Source organism: Hibiscus syriacus, unplaced genomic scaffold (genome assembly GCF_006381635.1).
Source record: "Hibiscus syriacus cultivar Baekdansim isolate YM2019G1 unplaced genomic scaffold, ASM638163v2 tig00109926_pilon, whole genome shotgun sequence".
Lineage (NCBI taxonomy): Eukaryota > Viridiplantae > Streptophyta > Magnoliopsida > Malvales > Malvaceae > Hibiscus > Hibiscus syriacus.
The window spans coordinates 1,151,895-1,167,368 of record NW_024062532.1 but is presented as its reverse complement, the minus strand read 5'-3'; the positions used below and the strand labels follow the sequence as shown (position 1 = coordinate 1,167,368).

General features: G+C 39.8%; 2 protein-coding genes and 1 long non-coding RNA gene across 4 annotated transcripts; 1 reads left to right on the top strand and 2 right to left on the bottom strand.

The window, feature by feature from the left end:
- Positions 1-6,834: 6,834 nt before the first annotated feature.
- Positions 6,835-7,673, bottom strand: LOC120210597. The gene is made up of 3 exons (XR_005524516.1): positions 7,604-7,673; positions 7,321-7,389; positions 6,835-6,876 (listed from the first exon to the last, which is right to left on the bottom strand). It is a non-coding gene; the product is annotated as an uncharacterized LOC120210597 (long non-coding RNA).
- Positions 7,674-8,662: 989 nt separating this feature from the next.
- On the top strand, positions 8,663-11,170 carry LOC120210680 (pentatricopeptide repeat-containing protein At4g21300-like). Its single transcript, XM_039209380.1, has one exon. It carries the CDS (start codon positions 8,663-8,665, stop codon positions 11,099-11,101), a length of 2,439 nt encoding a protein of 812 aa, XP_039065311.1. The 3' UTR covers positions 11,102-11,170.
- Positions 11,171-11,319: 149 nt separating this feature from the next.
- LOC120210679 (protein KINESIN LIGHT CHAIN-RELATED 3-like) lies at positions 11,320-13,974 on the bottom strand. Of its 2 annotated transcripts, XM_039209379.1 has the most exons (3): positions 13,228-13,974; positions 11,881-13,164; positions 11,320-11,765 (listed from the first exon to the last, which is right to left on the bottom strand). In XM_039209379.1, exons 1-3 carry the CDS (start codon positions 13,863-13,865, stop codon positions 11,552-11,554), a joined length of 2,136 nt encoding a protein of 711 aa, XP_039065310.1. In that variant the 5' UTR covers positions 13,866-13,974; the 3' UTR covers positions 11,320-11,551. The 2 variants fall into 2 exon arrangements, with proteins under 2 accessions (XP_039065310.1, XP_039065309.1); XM_039209378.1 differs by having other exon boundaries at positions 11,881-13,973.
- Between the last annotated feature and the right edge of the window lie 1,500 nt (positions 13,975-15,474).

Below are 15,474 nucleotides of genomic sequence, written 5' to 3'. Positions count from 1 at the left end.
TGAGCCTCCATTGACTCCAATGTCTCCCAAGTAGCTTCTGAGGGGTCTCGATTACTCCATTGAACTTTGACCATTGGGATACGCCTATTCCGAAGAACTCGCTCATCCCTTTCTAAGATTTGAATGGGCTCTTCCTCATAGGATAAATCAGTCTCAACTCTACCTCTTCAACCTGAATGATGTGACCTGGATCTGGACGGTATCGCCTCAACATAGACACATGAAAGACATCATGAATACGACTGAGCTGGGGAGGCAACTCCAGCTGATATGCAACAGGTCCTACCCTCTTCAATATACAAAATGGTCTAATAAATCTTGGACTTAACTTACCCTTACGCCCAAATCTCAGTACTTTCTTCCACGGGGATACCTTTAAAAAGACCTGATCTCCAACCTCAAATTGTATATCTTTCCTCCTTTGATCTGCATAAGACTTCTACCTATCAAATGCCTCTTTCAAACAGTTACGAATCAATCTGACTGTGTCCTCCTTCTCGCGCACTAACTCAGGTCCCAAAGTCTTCCGATCACGTAACTCAGTCCAACAGATCGGAGTGCGACATCTATGCCCATAGAGTGCTTCGTAGGGTGCCATACGAATGCTGGTTTGGTAACTGTTATTGTAAGCAAATTCAGCCAACGGTAAAAAGTTCTCCTAGCTACCACGAAAATCAATTACGCAGCCCCTCAACATATCCTTCAAAATTTGAATCACTCTCTCAGATTGACCATCAGTTTGTGGGTGAAATGATGTACTATAATCCAATCTTGTTCCCATAGCCGTATGTAGCGCCTTCCAAAATCTCGAAGTAAATCTCGGATCTCGATCAGAAATAATAGAAAATGGAACACTATGTAATCTGACACTCTCTGAAATATACAATCTCGCCAGTTTGTCCAAAGTATAGTTTACCCGCACAAGAATAAAGTGAGCTGACTTTGTAAGTCTGTCAACAATCACCCAAACTGAATCTTTTTTCGAAGGAGTCATAGGTAAGCCAGTAACAAAATATATAGTAATACGCTTCCATTTCCATTCAGGAATCATAATAGGCTGTAACAAACCTGATGGATGTTGATGTTCTGCCTTAACTTGCTGACAAGTCAAACACCTAGCCACAAAATCCGAGATGTCCTTCTTCATATCGACCCAATGATACCTCTCTCTCAAATTCTGGTACATCTTATCTCCACCGGGGTGCATAGCATATGGACTACTGTGAGCCTCATTAAGAATAATCTGCCTCAACCCAGCATCATCAGGCAAACAATATCGACCTTTGAAGCATAAAACTTCATCTTGATCAAGGGCGTGATCTAAGCTTATCTCTTACTTTATTTGCTCAAACATGGAAAGCAATGAGCTATCAAGGAATTTCTTAACTTTGATTTCATCAACCAAAGTAGGCTTAACTTGCAATTCTGCTAACAGAGTGCCATCGTCATATAAATTCATCCTGACCATTAAAGACCTCAACTCTGTTGCCACCTTTCAACTCAAAGCATCCGCTATAATGTTAGCTTTACCAGGGTGATAATCAATCACACAATCATAATCCTTTAGAAGCTCTAGCCAGCGACACTGTCTCAAATTAAGCTCCTTTTGGGTCAGAAGATACTTTAAGCTCTTATGATCCGTGAAAATGTAACACTTCTCTCCATAAAGATAGTGTCTCCAAATCTTTAAGGCAAAAATCACTGCTGCTAACTCCAAATCATGGGTCAGATAATTACACTCATACGGTCACAGTTGACGGGACGTGTAAGCCACTACCTTACCATCATGCATTAGAACACAACCAAGTCCTGAATGTGAAGCATCACTATACACTGTAAAATCCTTCCCGGACTCTGGTTGAATCAACACTGGTGCTTGAGTCAAAACCTCCTTTAATTTCTCAAAGCTCTCTTGTTGTGCCTCGCCCCAGTCAAATGACACGTTCTTCCTTAACAACTTTGTCAAAGGAGCATCAATGATCTAGAAGCCCTCGACAAAACGTCTATAATATCCAGCCAAACCCAAGAAACTGCGAATCTCAGAGACGTTCTTGGGTCGCTTCCAATTCAAAATAGCCTCGATCTTGCTTGGATCGACCTGAATACCATGCGCAGAAATAATATGCCCAAAAAATGACACTTCTTGAAGCCAAAACTCACACTTACTTAGTTTGGCATATAGACGATGCTCTCTCAAAGTCCGTAGAACGATCTTCAAATGCTCGTCATGTTCCGCCTCAGTACGAGAATAGATCAGAATATCATCAATGAAGACAACCACAAATTGATCCAAATATAGTCAAAACACACGATTCATCAAATCCATGAAAGCTGCAGGAGCGTTCGTCAAACCAAAAGGCATTACTAAGAATTCATAATGACCATATCTAGTGCGAATGGTCGTCTTTTCAACATCGGATCCTTTAACTTTCAATTGATAATGCCCCGAACGAAGATCAATCTTAGAGAATACAATAGCTCCTCGCAATTGATCAAATAAGTCGTCAATCCTCGGTAGTGGGTACTTATTCTTGATTGTCATCTTGTTCAACTTCCGATAATCAATACATAGCCTTAACGACCCATCATTCTTTTTTACGAACAGAACTGGAGCTCCCCACGGTGAGGTACTATGCCTAATAAATCCTCGATCGAATAATTCTTGCAATTGAACCTTCAACTCCTTAAGTTCCTTTGGAGCCATGCGATAAGGTGCCATAGAAATAGGTGCAGATCCTGGATAAGTCTCAATCTCGAACTCTACCTCTCTATCAGGAGGTAACCCAGGCAACTCCTCCGGAAAGACATCAGGAAACTCGCTAACTGTACGAATCTCCTCAATCGTGGACAATGAACCTTTAGTGTTCAAAATATAGGCAATGAAAGTCTCATATCCCTTCCTGATCATACGATCAATTTCCATAGCTGAAACTATATTGGAGAGATAGCCACGTCGTTCACCAATTAACACAACAGTCCGACCATCCAAAGTCTTCAGAGTAGCTCTTTTGTATTCGCAATCCAAATTTACCTTGTGTTCATTCAACCAATCCATCCCAAGAATTAAATCAAACTCCTCTAAAGGAAGTTCCATAAGATCAGCGAGAAAAAATTTTCCCTGAACCTCCAGTGGACAACGCCGAAGTACTTTATTCACTAACACTGACCGTCCTACTGGACTCATAATCGTAACAGTATTATCAGTGTTCTCAATCGAAATCTGAAGGTTTCAAGATACTGAACTCGATATATAGGAGTGTGTCGAACCATTTTCCAGTAATACAAAGTATGGAATAGAATAAATAGTAAATGTACCTGCAATAACCTCAGGCTCATCTCTATCATCCCGACGTCTGGTGGCATAAATCAAAGTTGGTTGTCTAGCCTTTGAAACTGCAGGCTCTCGACTCTGCTGGGGTCGAGCTCTACTATCGGCTCTGGATGCTGATCCATAAGGCTTTCCCTGATTACGACCTCTAGTTAGTGTCTGTACTGAAGTCTGAGAACGCACAGGAGTCTGGGTAGCGGTCCGCTCTGACGGAGCTAACTGTGGACAATCCCTCCGAAAATGATCATTGGATCCACACTGATAGCATACCCTCATTTTCTTACGACACTCTCCTGTGTGTCGTTTACCACAATACTCATAAAGGGGTCCATGAGGCCACAATGAAGAACCATCTCGACTGACAACTAAGGGTGAATATGGTGCAGGCCTAGAACTGGTATTGCTTCTAAAAGGACCCGAAGTACGAGTCTTCTTTCCAGGACGTGCGGAGAACTCGTTTGGGCCAGAAAATCTCCCAGGCCGCTCTCGATCAACACGGTCTCTTGCTGGAGCCAAGGTCTCTACCTCCTCAGCATCCTTCGCTCTACCTACCAGCACATCAAAAATCTCATCCTGATGGGTCACAACCTACCTACGCAGCTCGTATCTGAGTCCAAGGGCAAATTTACGACATCGATCTCTCTCGGTAGGTACCATACTGACTCCATATTTTAGCAACTTCAAGAACTCGATCTAATACTCAGAAACGGTCATGTCTCCTTGAACCAGGTCCTGGAACTGCTGTCGTCTCTGAGCTAAATAGCGCTCTCCCAGAAAACGGCTCCAAAAGCGCTCCTTAAAGAAACCTCAGGTCAAACGATCAGCCGAAACACTACTGACCACTGACTCCTACCAGGTGTGGGCATTGCCATCTAACATCGCAACTGCACCCAGATATCTCTTAGTTGGGTCCAAACCCAACTGATCCATGCGTCTCTCAGTATCCTGGAGCCAATCTTCAGCTTCAGTAGGAGCTTCACCAATCTGTCCCCCAAAAGTTCTGACTCCATTGACAATTAGAGTCTACGAAATAGGAATCTCGGATACAACACCAGCAGCTCTTACCGCTCCCTGTATCAACTGCAGAAATTGTCTGCCAAAATTCTCATCCAAAGCAACTCCTGTAGACTCAGACTCAATATCGATCGCACATATGATCGGTGTAGTCATGCCAGTAGCAGCAGTATGAGGCAAATTCGTCGGGGTCGTAGGAGCAGGATCACCTATCGAAGGTGGGGGATTTACTCGAATCTCATCGATCGGGTCTGCAAATCTAGTCGCTCGACCTCGTCCACGGCTAGTTTGACGTCCACGTCTAACACTCATTTTGGTGGATCCCGAGATTACTACAGATAATAAAACCTAGGGTTAGATAAGCACTTGGAGTCTCGAACACAATTTAAATCATAAAAAACTTTGTGACATGGCCTTAGTAACTTGTTTTTTTAAAAATATTTCAAAACCGTATTTTCAATTTGGACTCATACACAGTCCGAGATTTAAAAACCAAAAGCTCTGATACCAATTAAATGTAACCCCCTAGACCCGGCCTATGCGTTTCGACTAAGTCTAGCGGATCATATCCATGATTTTTAAAGACATTTTCTGAAACCCTTATTCGATCAATATAAAATCACATTATAAATACATTTATAAAAGGATATAATAAATTACGATAAAACCTAACTCATGAATATAAAACTAAATAGTTAAAAATTTAATTTTTAAAACATGTCGTAGAATTTGGATCACTATAAACCAATTATCAATAGCGGAATAATATTCAATTCTGAAACAAATACTTCAAATAAAGGCCCATGTTACCAAAATAAAGTCAACTTGAAATATAAAAGCATTACAAATAGATGTACTTCAAGATATATGTTGATTCTCCAAGTGCTCGATCTGGGGTATCTAACCAACAGGATCTGAAAGGGGAAAAACATTTTCGAAAAGTGAGCTAGGCTCAGTGTGTCCCAATAGTATAATAAAATCATAGTAAGTACAATAACCAAGTAATAGTTCAGTAAATCATCATAAAATCATAATGAAGTTTAACTTTTGAAACTCGTAGTTTAAATCCCTTCTAATGTACACCAACCGCAGTTCCCCAGAACCACATCCGTAGGGCTACCTTAAGCACACAGCAAAAAGGAAGCCTACCTAAGGATAAGCTTTTGGGCCTGTATCCTTAGGTCCGTAGGGCTTACTCTAAGCACACAGCAAAGAGGGCCAACCTAATAGAGCATCTTGGGGCTCGTGAGCCTACCCAAGAGTCCATTAAGTCCGTAAGGTTTACCGGCTTGATCAGAGCTATACCTCCGTAATTCAATCCAACCCAAAATCAATATTTCAAAAATACTATTTATGCAGTAAGCATAATTTCCATAAATCAGTAAACATCGTTATCATATATTAATGAAAACCAATAGTCATATATCAGTCATTGTCCATAAACCATTAATAAACAATAAATCATAGCTTTCAATATACCATATTTCAAAACAGATAAAACAATTAAATAGTACTTAGGGAACACACCTCGATAATAGGTTCAAACTGTAGATCTACTGAGTACTGGCCTCGCCACGCTCTGCTACAGTTTTCGAACCTAATTCATAATAACACTACATTACTAGAGGGTAACATAATCAATTTATGAAATTATAAGATTTACGGGTCATACGGGTAAATACTGGCACACGCGGTTTAACTGATCTAGAGGAGCTGGGTCGAGCGATCAGGATAGTCTCTTGTACCTTCAAATAATAATCATTTATCAGTCTCAAGTCTTACTTAATCATTCAAAGCTAAAACTCTTAAGTATATATGCACTTTTTCGGGTTTGACTATCAATTTGGAGACTTTAACGTCTGAATTTGACTAAACATATTGCGGAATCGAAATTAGGACGTCGAAAAACATAAAGTATGACTTTTCAAAAATTCGAATTTTTGGTCAAAGTCAAAGTCAACGGGTTTGACTGATGATTTGGAGACCTTCGATTTTGAATTTGGCGAAACGGACTTCGGAAACGGATTTGGTACGTCAAAAAATGTCAAAATAGATATACTCGAACAAAATCAAATGTCGTTTAATGGCCGTTTAAAACCGGTCAAAGTTATAGTCAAAAGGGTTCAATAGTCCAAATAGGCAGCCCCACATTATCAGAAAAGGTTTAGCCCATAATATTTTCATAATCATATTGAGATAATTGCAATTAATACAAAGTTTAAACTGTATGAATAAAGAAATCATACGCAGCATGTAGAGAGCAATCATGTATCAAGAAAATGAAAATGTGTTAAATTCTCTAAAAACAATAGGGACGAGACGTACACAAGCTGCAGATTAAATGGCTGTCCCTTGTTCCCATATGTAATGGGGTAAGGAGGAGGTAAGATAGCAGGCTGCACCCAATACTAGGTTGATAGCAGCTTCCGTAGGAGACCTCCGAATTATGAAAATGCCCTCCATGGGACTCGATCCCACGACCTCAAGGTTAAGAACCTTGTATGGAACCTGAGAATTGATTATTTGACAAATCCCTACAAAGATACAAGTCAAAGGAAATACATTAAATTCAAGAAAAAAGTTGACTCGTGGAGCTGATGATCAAATCATCATCTTGCAGAAACATTGAAAAGCAAAGTAGGACATAGAAAAGTAGAAGTCGATTAAAAAATATCGATATCCAACTACTCCATGAAGACTAAGTCCATATGCACAAAGAAAATGCAAATAGATAAACTGTGATAAAACAATATTTTTGCCAGTTAAGAAAAAATCAATGTAACAGGAGAGAAAAATTGCTATAGAAAAAGGCTGTCACAGAAGTTCACAGCACAAACTGTGATCAAACAATATTTTTGTTAGTTAAGGGTAAAAAGAACACCTAGCAGAAGGAAACAAATGCCAGGAAAAAAAATGGAAGAAAGACTGTTATAAGAGTCTGCAGTGCACATCAGTTTAATGGAAGAATTAGCACTTACAATCGTGCAAGGGATTTTTGTCCAAGCCCAATTAGTAGAGTGTTGTCCAAGGAATTAGTACTCGGGTTCCTGAACAATTTTAAAAAATACATGTAACTTTCACTAACAGGACAAGTCATTCCCAGGGAAGCAACAATGAAAGACTATAACTTGTGTTAAATGCTCCAAGTGCGACAAGTTAGAAAGGTAATCATGCTTAGTAAATCATTGATTCCTCATATCTTCACTATGTATACATGATGTTGAGTTGAGGACGTAGAAGGGTAGCATAACTAGTACTTACAGGCTTATCAAGTTTGAAAGAAGACTAATCTGCTCACTGATATACCCTTCAAACCTTGACTTCCGAGTTCGCCATATATAACCTTCTGAGAATTTGTTCCTTCAAAGTCCCGAAGGAAATTAGAACGACAAGCATATTTACTGATTTTGCTATCCAAACTCACACATTCATCACAGCCATATATAAGCTTTCAAACCCAGTTGATGAATGGATATGATGACATGCCAATCCTGGTGTTGGGGGTAGCCTACTATCTTACCTCCCCCTTACCCTATATATATATGGGAAAAAGGGACAACCATTTTGAGAACTCCAATCTCCCTCAAAGCCACACCCAATTTAATATGATAATAGTTATTATAGTCACATCACTAACAGAATGCTGACAAATTGTTTCTTCTAAAACTACCCCAAAACTCTAATTTTCCTACAGAAAAGAACGAATCGGTTCAATGACCAATCAAACTCTCATAAGCAACTTTCAACTCAACATGCATATTATTAAAAAGTGTATATAGATGACAAATTCAGCATTTTTACCCTGATCCGATAAGGTCAGATTCTTTTAAAAAATTAGATTTGAGTTGGGCCAGGTTCGAATGGAGAGTCAAAAAAATTCTAACCTGCCCCCACCCAAGCATAATAATGTAGTTTTCTTTAAAAAAATATTATTATTTTAATTAAGTTCTTATTTTATACTAGAATGGGTTGAATCTGATTTATACTCTAAAAATTTGAGTCAAGTCGAAATCGAATGAATGATATATATTTTCGAATCGGATTAGATCAAGTTGAGGATATATAATTTTCGAATTAAGTTAGATTCGAGTAGAAGATACAAAATTTTCAAATAGGATTGAGTTGACCAAAAACTTAACTCGACCTAACTCGTTACCATCTTAAGTCAAAGTATTGTATGATGTGTCCGGGCCGGTAACTGTGAGATTGGGCCCGCCGGAAACAGCCAGTCGTGTGAACACTTTACGTTAATGAATCCTTTAGAATCTGATCATCGGATTTTATGTATCCACGTCTCTTCTAAGAGAACTAAGGTCGAAAATGGGAGCTATGAAACTATTCAATCACTATTCATTTCACCTACAAAATCATTCCATGGGTCAAGCAAACCTTCAATCATCTTCTACGGTGCCTCTTAATTTCAAAAATGTTTCTTTTATTAAAAACCCATCTTCTATTTCTGGCAAACCTCAAACCCAGTTCACTTCCCTTGAAAACCCATCTCAGAAACCACAAAACAAAGGTGGGTTTTCAAGCATTGAGCTTATTAAGGAGTTTACGGAACATGGATTGTTCGAAGATGCTATAACGGTCTATGTTAGAATGCTTCAAGATGGTTTCCAAGTTCAAGACTTTAAGTTCTTCCCTTGTTTGATTAAATCATTCGGCGGGCTTTCAGATGTTAAAAGAAGCAGGCAAATCCATGGACATGTGTTGAAGTTTGGATTTTTGGTTGATGTTTATGCTGTGAACGCACTTGTGGGATTGTACTTCAAGTGCGGTGAGATTACGGATGCAGTCCAAGTTTTTGATAAAATGAGTGAAAGAGATTCGGTTTCGTGGAATTCCATGATTTCAGGGTTCTATCAATCAGAGGATTACTTGGATTCGCTGATGATGTTTAGTTTGATGGTTAAGGAACACGGGTTGTTCCCAAATCGGGTAGGTTGTCTCTCTGCTCTCTCATCATGTGCTTCTACAAAGTCATGGATTTGTGGAAGAGAAATTCATGGATTTGTTTTGAAAAATGGATTGGAAACCGATGAGTTTTTGGTTAGTGGATTGATCGAAATGTACATGAAATGTGGAGATGTAAGAAGTGCTGAACATGTTTTCAATAGTACAGTTAACAAAGAATCACTGAGGACGAATACTGTGATTTGGAATGTCATGATTTCGGGGTATGTTTCTAATGAGTGTTTGTCCAAGGCACTTGAATTATTTGTTGAGATGTTAGAGTTTGGACTTAAACCAGACTCTTCAACCCTAGTGGCTGCATTAGTTTTCTGCTCACAGTTACTCGATTTAAACCTAGGAAAACAAATCCACAGATTGACACTCACCCGCGGATTCGAAAATGACATCAGAATTCAAACCGCTCTCATAGAGATGTACTTCAAATGTTGTCAACCTGAATCTGGTTTGAAAATCTTCAGGAGATGCTGCAATGGTAATTTGGTAGCGTGGGGTGCCATTATATCGAATTCTGCTCATGGTGATTGCCCCTTTAGGGCACTGGAATTGTTCTGTAACTTTATGTTAAAGTATGGTTTTCCCGATTCTCAGATGCTTTTGGCCGTGTTGCGCTCATGCTCATCCTTGGCTCTCAAGTCTAAAGGTATGGAGATCCACTGTCTAGCTGTTAAAACAGGGGCCATTTCTGATCTTTATGTCGGTAGTGCTCTAGTTGATATGTACGGAAAATGTGGAGATATGGAGTCTGCGCAAAATATTTTTTCCAGATTGCACTGCAGGGATTTGGTTGCATGGAATGCCCTAATATGTGGTTATTCTCAGAATGAGCTGGTGGATGAAGCTTTAGCAGCATTTTGTGACATGCAGCGTGAAGGAATTAGACCCAATACTGTAACAATTGCATGTATTGTTTCTATTTGTGCTCACTTGTCAGCTAGGAGTCTGTGTAAGGAGGCTCATTGTTTCGTTATACGGCAAGGGTGGAAGTCGAATGTTCTCGTGAGCAATTCTCTGATTGCCGCCTACGCCAAATGCGGAGACATCAACTACTCATGCACTATATTCGAGAATATGCATGAAAGAAATCAAGTATCTTGGAGTTCGATAATATCTGCTTTAGGAATGCACGGCGACGTGGACAGAATGTTAGTTTACTTTGAAAAAATGAAGCAGGCTAGCATGAAGCCGGACCACGTAACGTTTACTTCCCTTCTTTCTGCTTGCAGCCATGCTGGGAGGGTTGACATGGGGTGTAAATTTTTCCAAAGCATGGTTGAAGAATACAAACTTCAGCCTCAAGTTGAGCATTACACTTGTATGGTTGATCTTCTAGGACGAGCTGGCCACCTCCGCCAGGCATATGATCTGATCATGGACATGCCTTGTGAGCCTGATGATCGCATCTGGGGTTCGCTTCTTGGATCTTGCAGAAGCCACGGTGATGAAAAGCTCGCTAAGGTTGTGGCAGATCACGTATTCAAACTTGATGCCACAAGCATCGGTTATCGTGTCCTCCTTGCAAATCTTCTCGAAGATTTGGGGAAAGCGAATGAAGTGGCAAACGTTAGATCAATAATTAAAGACACAGGGCTTAAGAAGCAACCTGGATGTAGTTGGATTGAAATCGATAACGACATCCATATCTTTGTTGCGGGTGATCATACACACCGTCGATCAGAAGAGATATATGCAGTGATAGAGAGTTTGACACTAGAAATAAAAAGGGCAGGATATGTCCCTCGTTTACCTTTAAGAAGTCTCATGCCCGACGAGGCCGACTTTTAACGTCTCTTTGTCAAGAATGATATGATTTGGCACACTAAGTGGGAACATTTTCATATGAAATTTAACCAGTACATTCTGAAACACTCGAAAAAAACTAACGGTAGTTTTCTGCTGCCGTCGTTGGTGGCTAGTTGCTCCTCCCAACGGTTCAGATCCGAGACTAAGGACAGTAGGCTTAGTACGGAAAAAGTAAACAAATTGCAGAGTAAGTCTTGATGAAAGCAAGAATTGGCTTTATTAATCAAATCCGATTTCAACGGCAAACAATCTTTACTTGCACCAGTAATAATCACAAAAGAAGCAACCTTTAATCAAAATAAAAATTACAATAAATAATTCACTTTTTTTCACCCTCAACCTTTCTGTTCTTTCTCTTTCATATCTTCTCACTTTAATGGAGCCTATAATACATCTTATATCATAGATCACATGAATTCATGCTTGTCGTATTCATGCCATGAATCTTTCAGCTTTTGAATTCAGATGAGGGTTGGCGTCGAGAAGGGTTTCTAATGATCTGCCTTTTCTGCTCTCGCCTCTTCCTGCTTCCTTCAATAGTTCGGCCAACCTTTTCTTCTCATCGTATACCTCAGGATTTGCAGTCCCCAGTTTTTCCTCTCTCGTCTGAACGACGTACTCCAGTATTTTTATGGCATCATCCAACCTGTGTTAGCATCGTATGTCACAGAATGCAAAGAACGTTAGAAAGAAGTTGAATACGTTCTACATTCGTCGATAAAATCTTAAAACTGAACAAGCATATCTTTCCCTCTGCATACCTGCCAATTGCATCATAGGTGCCTGCGAGATTACTATATACGCTGAGTGTATCAGGGTGGTACGGTCCACACTCTTGCTCAAGAATGCTTTTGGCTTCTTCAAACAACTCAACGGCCTCTTTTATAGCATAGCGCTGCACACAAGCCAGCCCCATTTGATTGAGAGCGATTCCGAAGAAGGAAGATTTCCTGTCTCTACATGCACGTAGCTTTGCAATTGCGCTTTTTAAGGTGTTGTAAGATTCTGAATAATTACCCAGCATGTAGTACATTACTCCCATCTGGGCTTCGATTCCAGCTATTGTGCTTTGCTGACCAGGATCATCATTGTATATTTTTAAGGCCTTCTTCAGCAACTTGATTGCCTGATCAAGGTCATTCATCGATTCATAGATGGCAGAAACATCAATGAGGCCACTTGCGATCTCCTCCGGGGGAATCCCTGGCATTGGCTTTTCATAAATTCGAAGGGCATTCTCACAGTAAGATGTTGATTCCCTTAATTTCCCTGTCCTGTAATACAAATCAGCCAACCGAACAAAGACTGACCCAACTACCGGATGATTCTCTCCTTTAGTTGTCTTAACAGCTGTAAGTGCTTTCTGATAGGTAAAAACAGCTTCATCGTATCGAGACAAAGATAAATACGCGTCTCCAATGCTGCAATCAACAGAAGCCACATCTGCCTCCTGGCCATTTGCTACCGTGGCCATACGGGCTAAAACAAGATGCTCCAAAGCAGCTTCATGATCTCCCTTTGTTTCGCATATAAGACCCATGAGCCTCCTATCTGCTGCCTCTTCAAGAGAAGCCGTCCTACCGTTCTCTCTGTGAATGTCAAGAGCCGTTTGACATAGCCTCTGTGCTTCGTCAAATTGCAATGCCTGCATATGAGCTTCAGCCAAATACCGGCAGGTCTCTCCAACTCTAGGATCTGTTTCTCCAAGAACTTGCTTCTGGACTTCTAAACCAGTTCTGTAACAAGTTAGCGAGTTCTCTAGCTGTCCTAGCATAGCATAAGTGTCACCCAACTGCATAAAACCAGCAAACTTAGCCAGGGCATGTTCTTGGCCTTCCTCAATCACAGGAATCTCAATCGATTGCTCGAGAAGAGGAATTGCCTCATTGTATTGGCCTAGGCTACAATATATTGCTGCAGTGACATGTAAACACATGACCTGTTCTAAACTGGGTTTTCCACTGCCACAAAGTTCAAACGATTTTGCTGCTCGGAGAGCTAATTCAAGAGCTTTCTGCAGATTGTCTCCTGAAGACACCAAATCCCTAGCTTGTTTGAGTAGAAACGGCCCGAGATCAGGATTAGCTAACCCTGCCTCGGAAGCATCCTCGGTTCCATTTTGTAGCTTTGACACTTTCCCTTTCTTCACAGGCAAGACTCCCGTGCTTGTTTTCTTTAGGGTCTTTACTTTCCCCTTATTGATGGGAGGTTTCTCGGGTGGAGTTTTCCCCTTAACGTTGGGTTTTATCGATGCTTCGGAGTTCAATTGTGACCGAGAAACTTTCTTCACATCACCTGAAGAAATGGACCTTACACCCATGGATCGGGACTTGTCCAACCGCCCCCTCGACTTCTTACCACTCGACGTGATTCCCTTCTTAGAAGATGAATTACTATGGGCGTCATCTTCTGGTTTATGCACCTCCTCCTCCCCCTCTTGCATTATCTCAATTTCCCTGATCTCTCCTCCAACAAGATGACGCAATTCCGAATCGATCCTCGACTCTTCCCCATACGACCCAGAGCTCTGCCTTGAATACGACTGATCAGAACTCTGCATATCACATACATTCTCATAAAGCTCCTCAATGGAGGTCTCAACCTGAATCATCCCATTGCCAGGGTAATCCGTGCCACGAGGGCTTTGCAGACTCCGTGCCGGGGACTTGTTCGAAACCAAATTCCCTTTGATTTCCTTCATCACAGTCTCTTCTTTAATTTCATCCATGGGAAGACCTGGCATCATTATGTGCCAAAACCCACAAAAATCCTAATCTTATCTCTCCACCAAATGGATTCAAACACAAACCAAAGTTCCAGATCCTAGCAACAGAGAGCATAAAATTTCACAGAAAAATCCAATCTGATAGCAACCTACAAAAGGCCACAAATTCCAAACAACACCCAAAAGTTAAACCCTTTTTTAGCTCATCATTAAAAAGCACATATTCATTAACTCACCAATCAGATCTCCAAGAATCAAATCAACCCAGATATGCACTCATTAACCCATCAACCGATACAGAAAACATAATCATCATACGAACTCAACATAAATAAACCAAAAAACATTTAATATCACACAATCCTCAATAAACACCTGGACTTTGACCTGGTAGATAATAAAATAACCCAATGGAACAGCCATGAAAGAAGAACAAACAACAAACAAGATGATATCTTTTCTGGGTTTCACATAGAAAGAAAAATAAAGTTACCTGCTTTGAAGAAGGGAGGGAGGAGGGGAGATCCAGAGAAAGGTAAAAAGGGCACACACAAAAATAGGGAAATGAAGGTGTAAAGACTATAAAAAAAATTTGTGGGTTGTAAATTAAAATGGTATCAGGATTAGGATGTCTAATTTTATTCTGATATAAAATGGCATTGGCATTAAGGCAGTCGGCTTTCTGGCCTGCAACCGCCGAACCACTTTTGTGTCTTCCACGTGGGGAGTTGATAATGGTCCATGGACTTTGTAGTTTTCAGACAAATGCAAAACCCTGTTTTGACTTTTCATTGTTTGGTTTTTTGGTGGAGAGAATGTTGAGACCTTTTCATAAGGACAAACTGTCACAATCTTCTTCTTCTTCCTCTTCCTCTTCCTCTTCCTCTTCCTCGTCTTCAACTTTACTTACCTTCCCTTACACTTCATACCCTACTTTGGTGAAGTAAGCTTGTCTTCTTTCCATGTCACAAAGCAAGACACTGTGGCACCAACTTTGAAGTGCAGGTTTGGTACTTTCTAGGAATTATTTCGAAATGTGTACTTTTTACGGAATTAAGTACGTAAATTTGTGGCCTTTTGTCCTAGGGAGAGATGATTCAAATGTATCTGTCGGTGGAGAAATTTCAATGAACTTTCCTTATGAAACAATGCATGATCCAGTTATACCTAAAGTTATTTTAGGGTAAATTATGGGTTAGTTTGTTTTAGTAATTAAATTTTTATTTTTTTTAAATTATACCTAAAGTTTAATTTTTGTTTTATGTTAGTACTTCTATTCAAAATTTTAACGTTAATTTTTTTAAAAAAAATAAAACTTTGGGTACTAAAAATGACCAAAACTAATATTTTAGGTACTAAATTCACTAAGTTTTAACGGTGAATACTAAAATGAAACAAAAACTAAATGTTAAGTATGATTTTGAAAAAAAATGAAAGTTTATGTACTAAAACGAACCAAAATTAATAATTTATGTACTAAAATGTATAATTTGCCCTTAATTTTATTGGTTCAGATATTTAAAAAAAGTTCATGTTGGATTTTTTAGAGTATACATTTGATTTGATGGAGTTCAGATTTAAAATAAAAAACACTTAATCCAACTAGACTCAAAAAATAATGTAACTATAC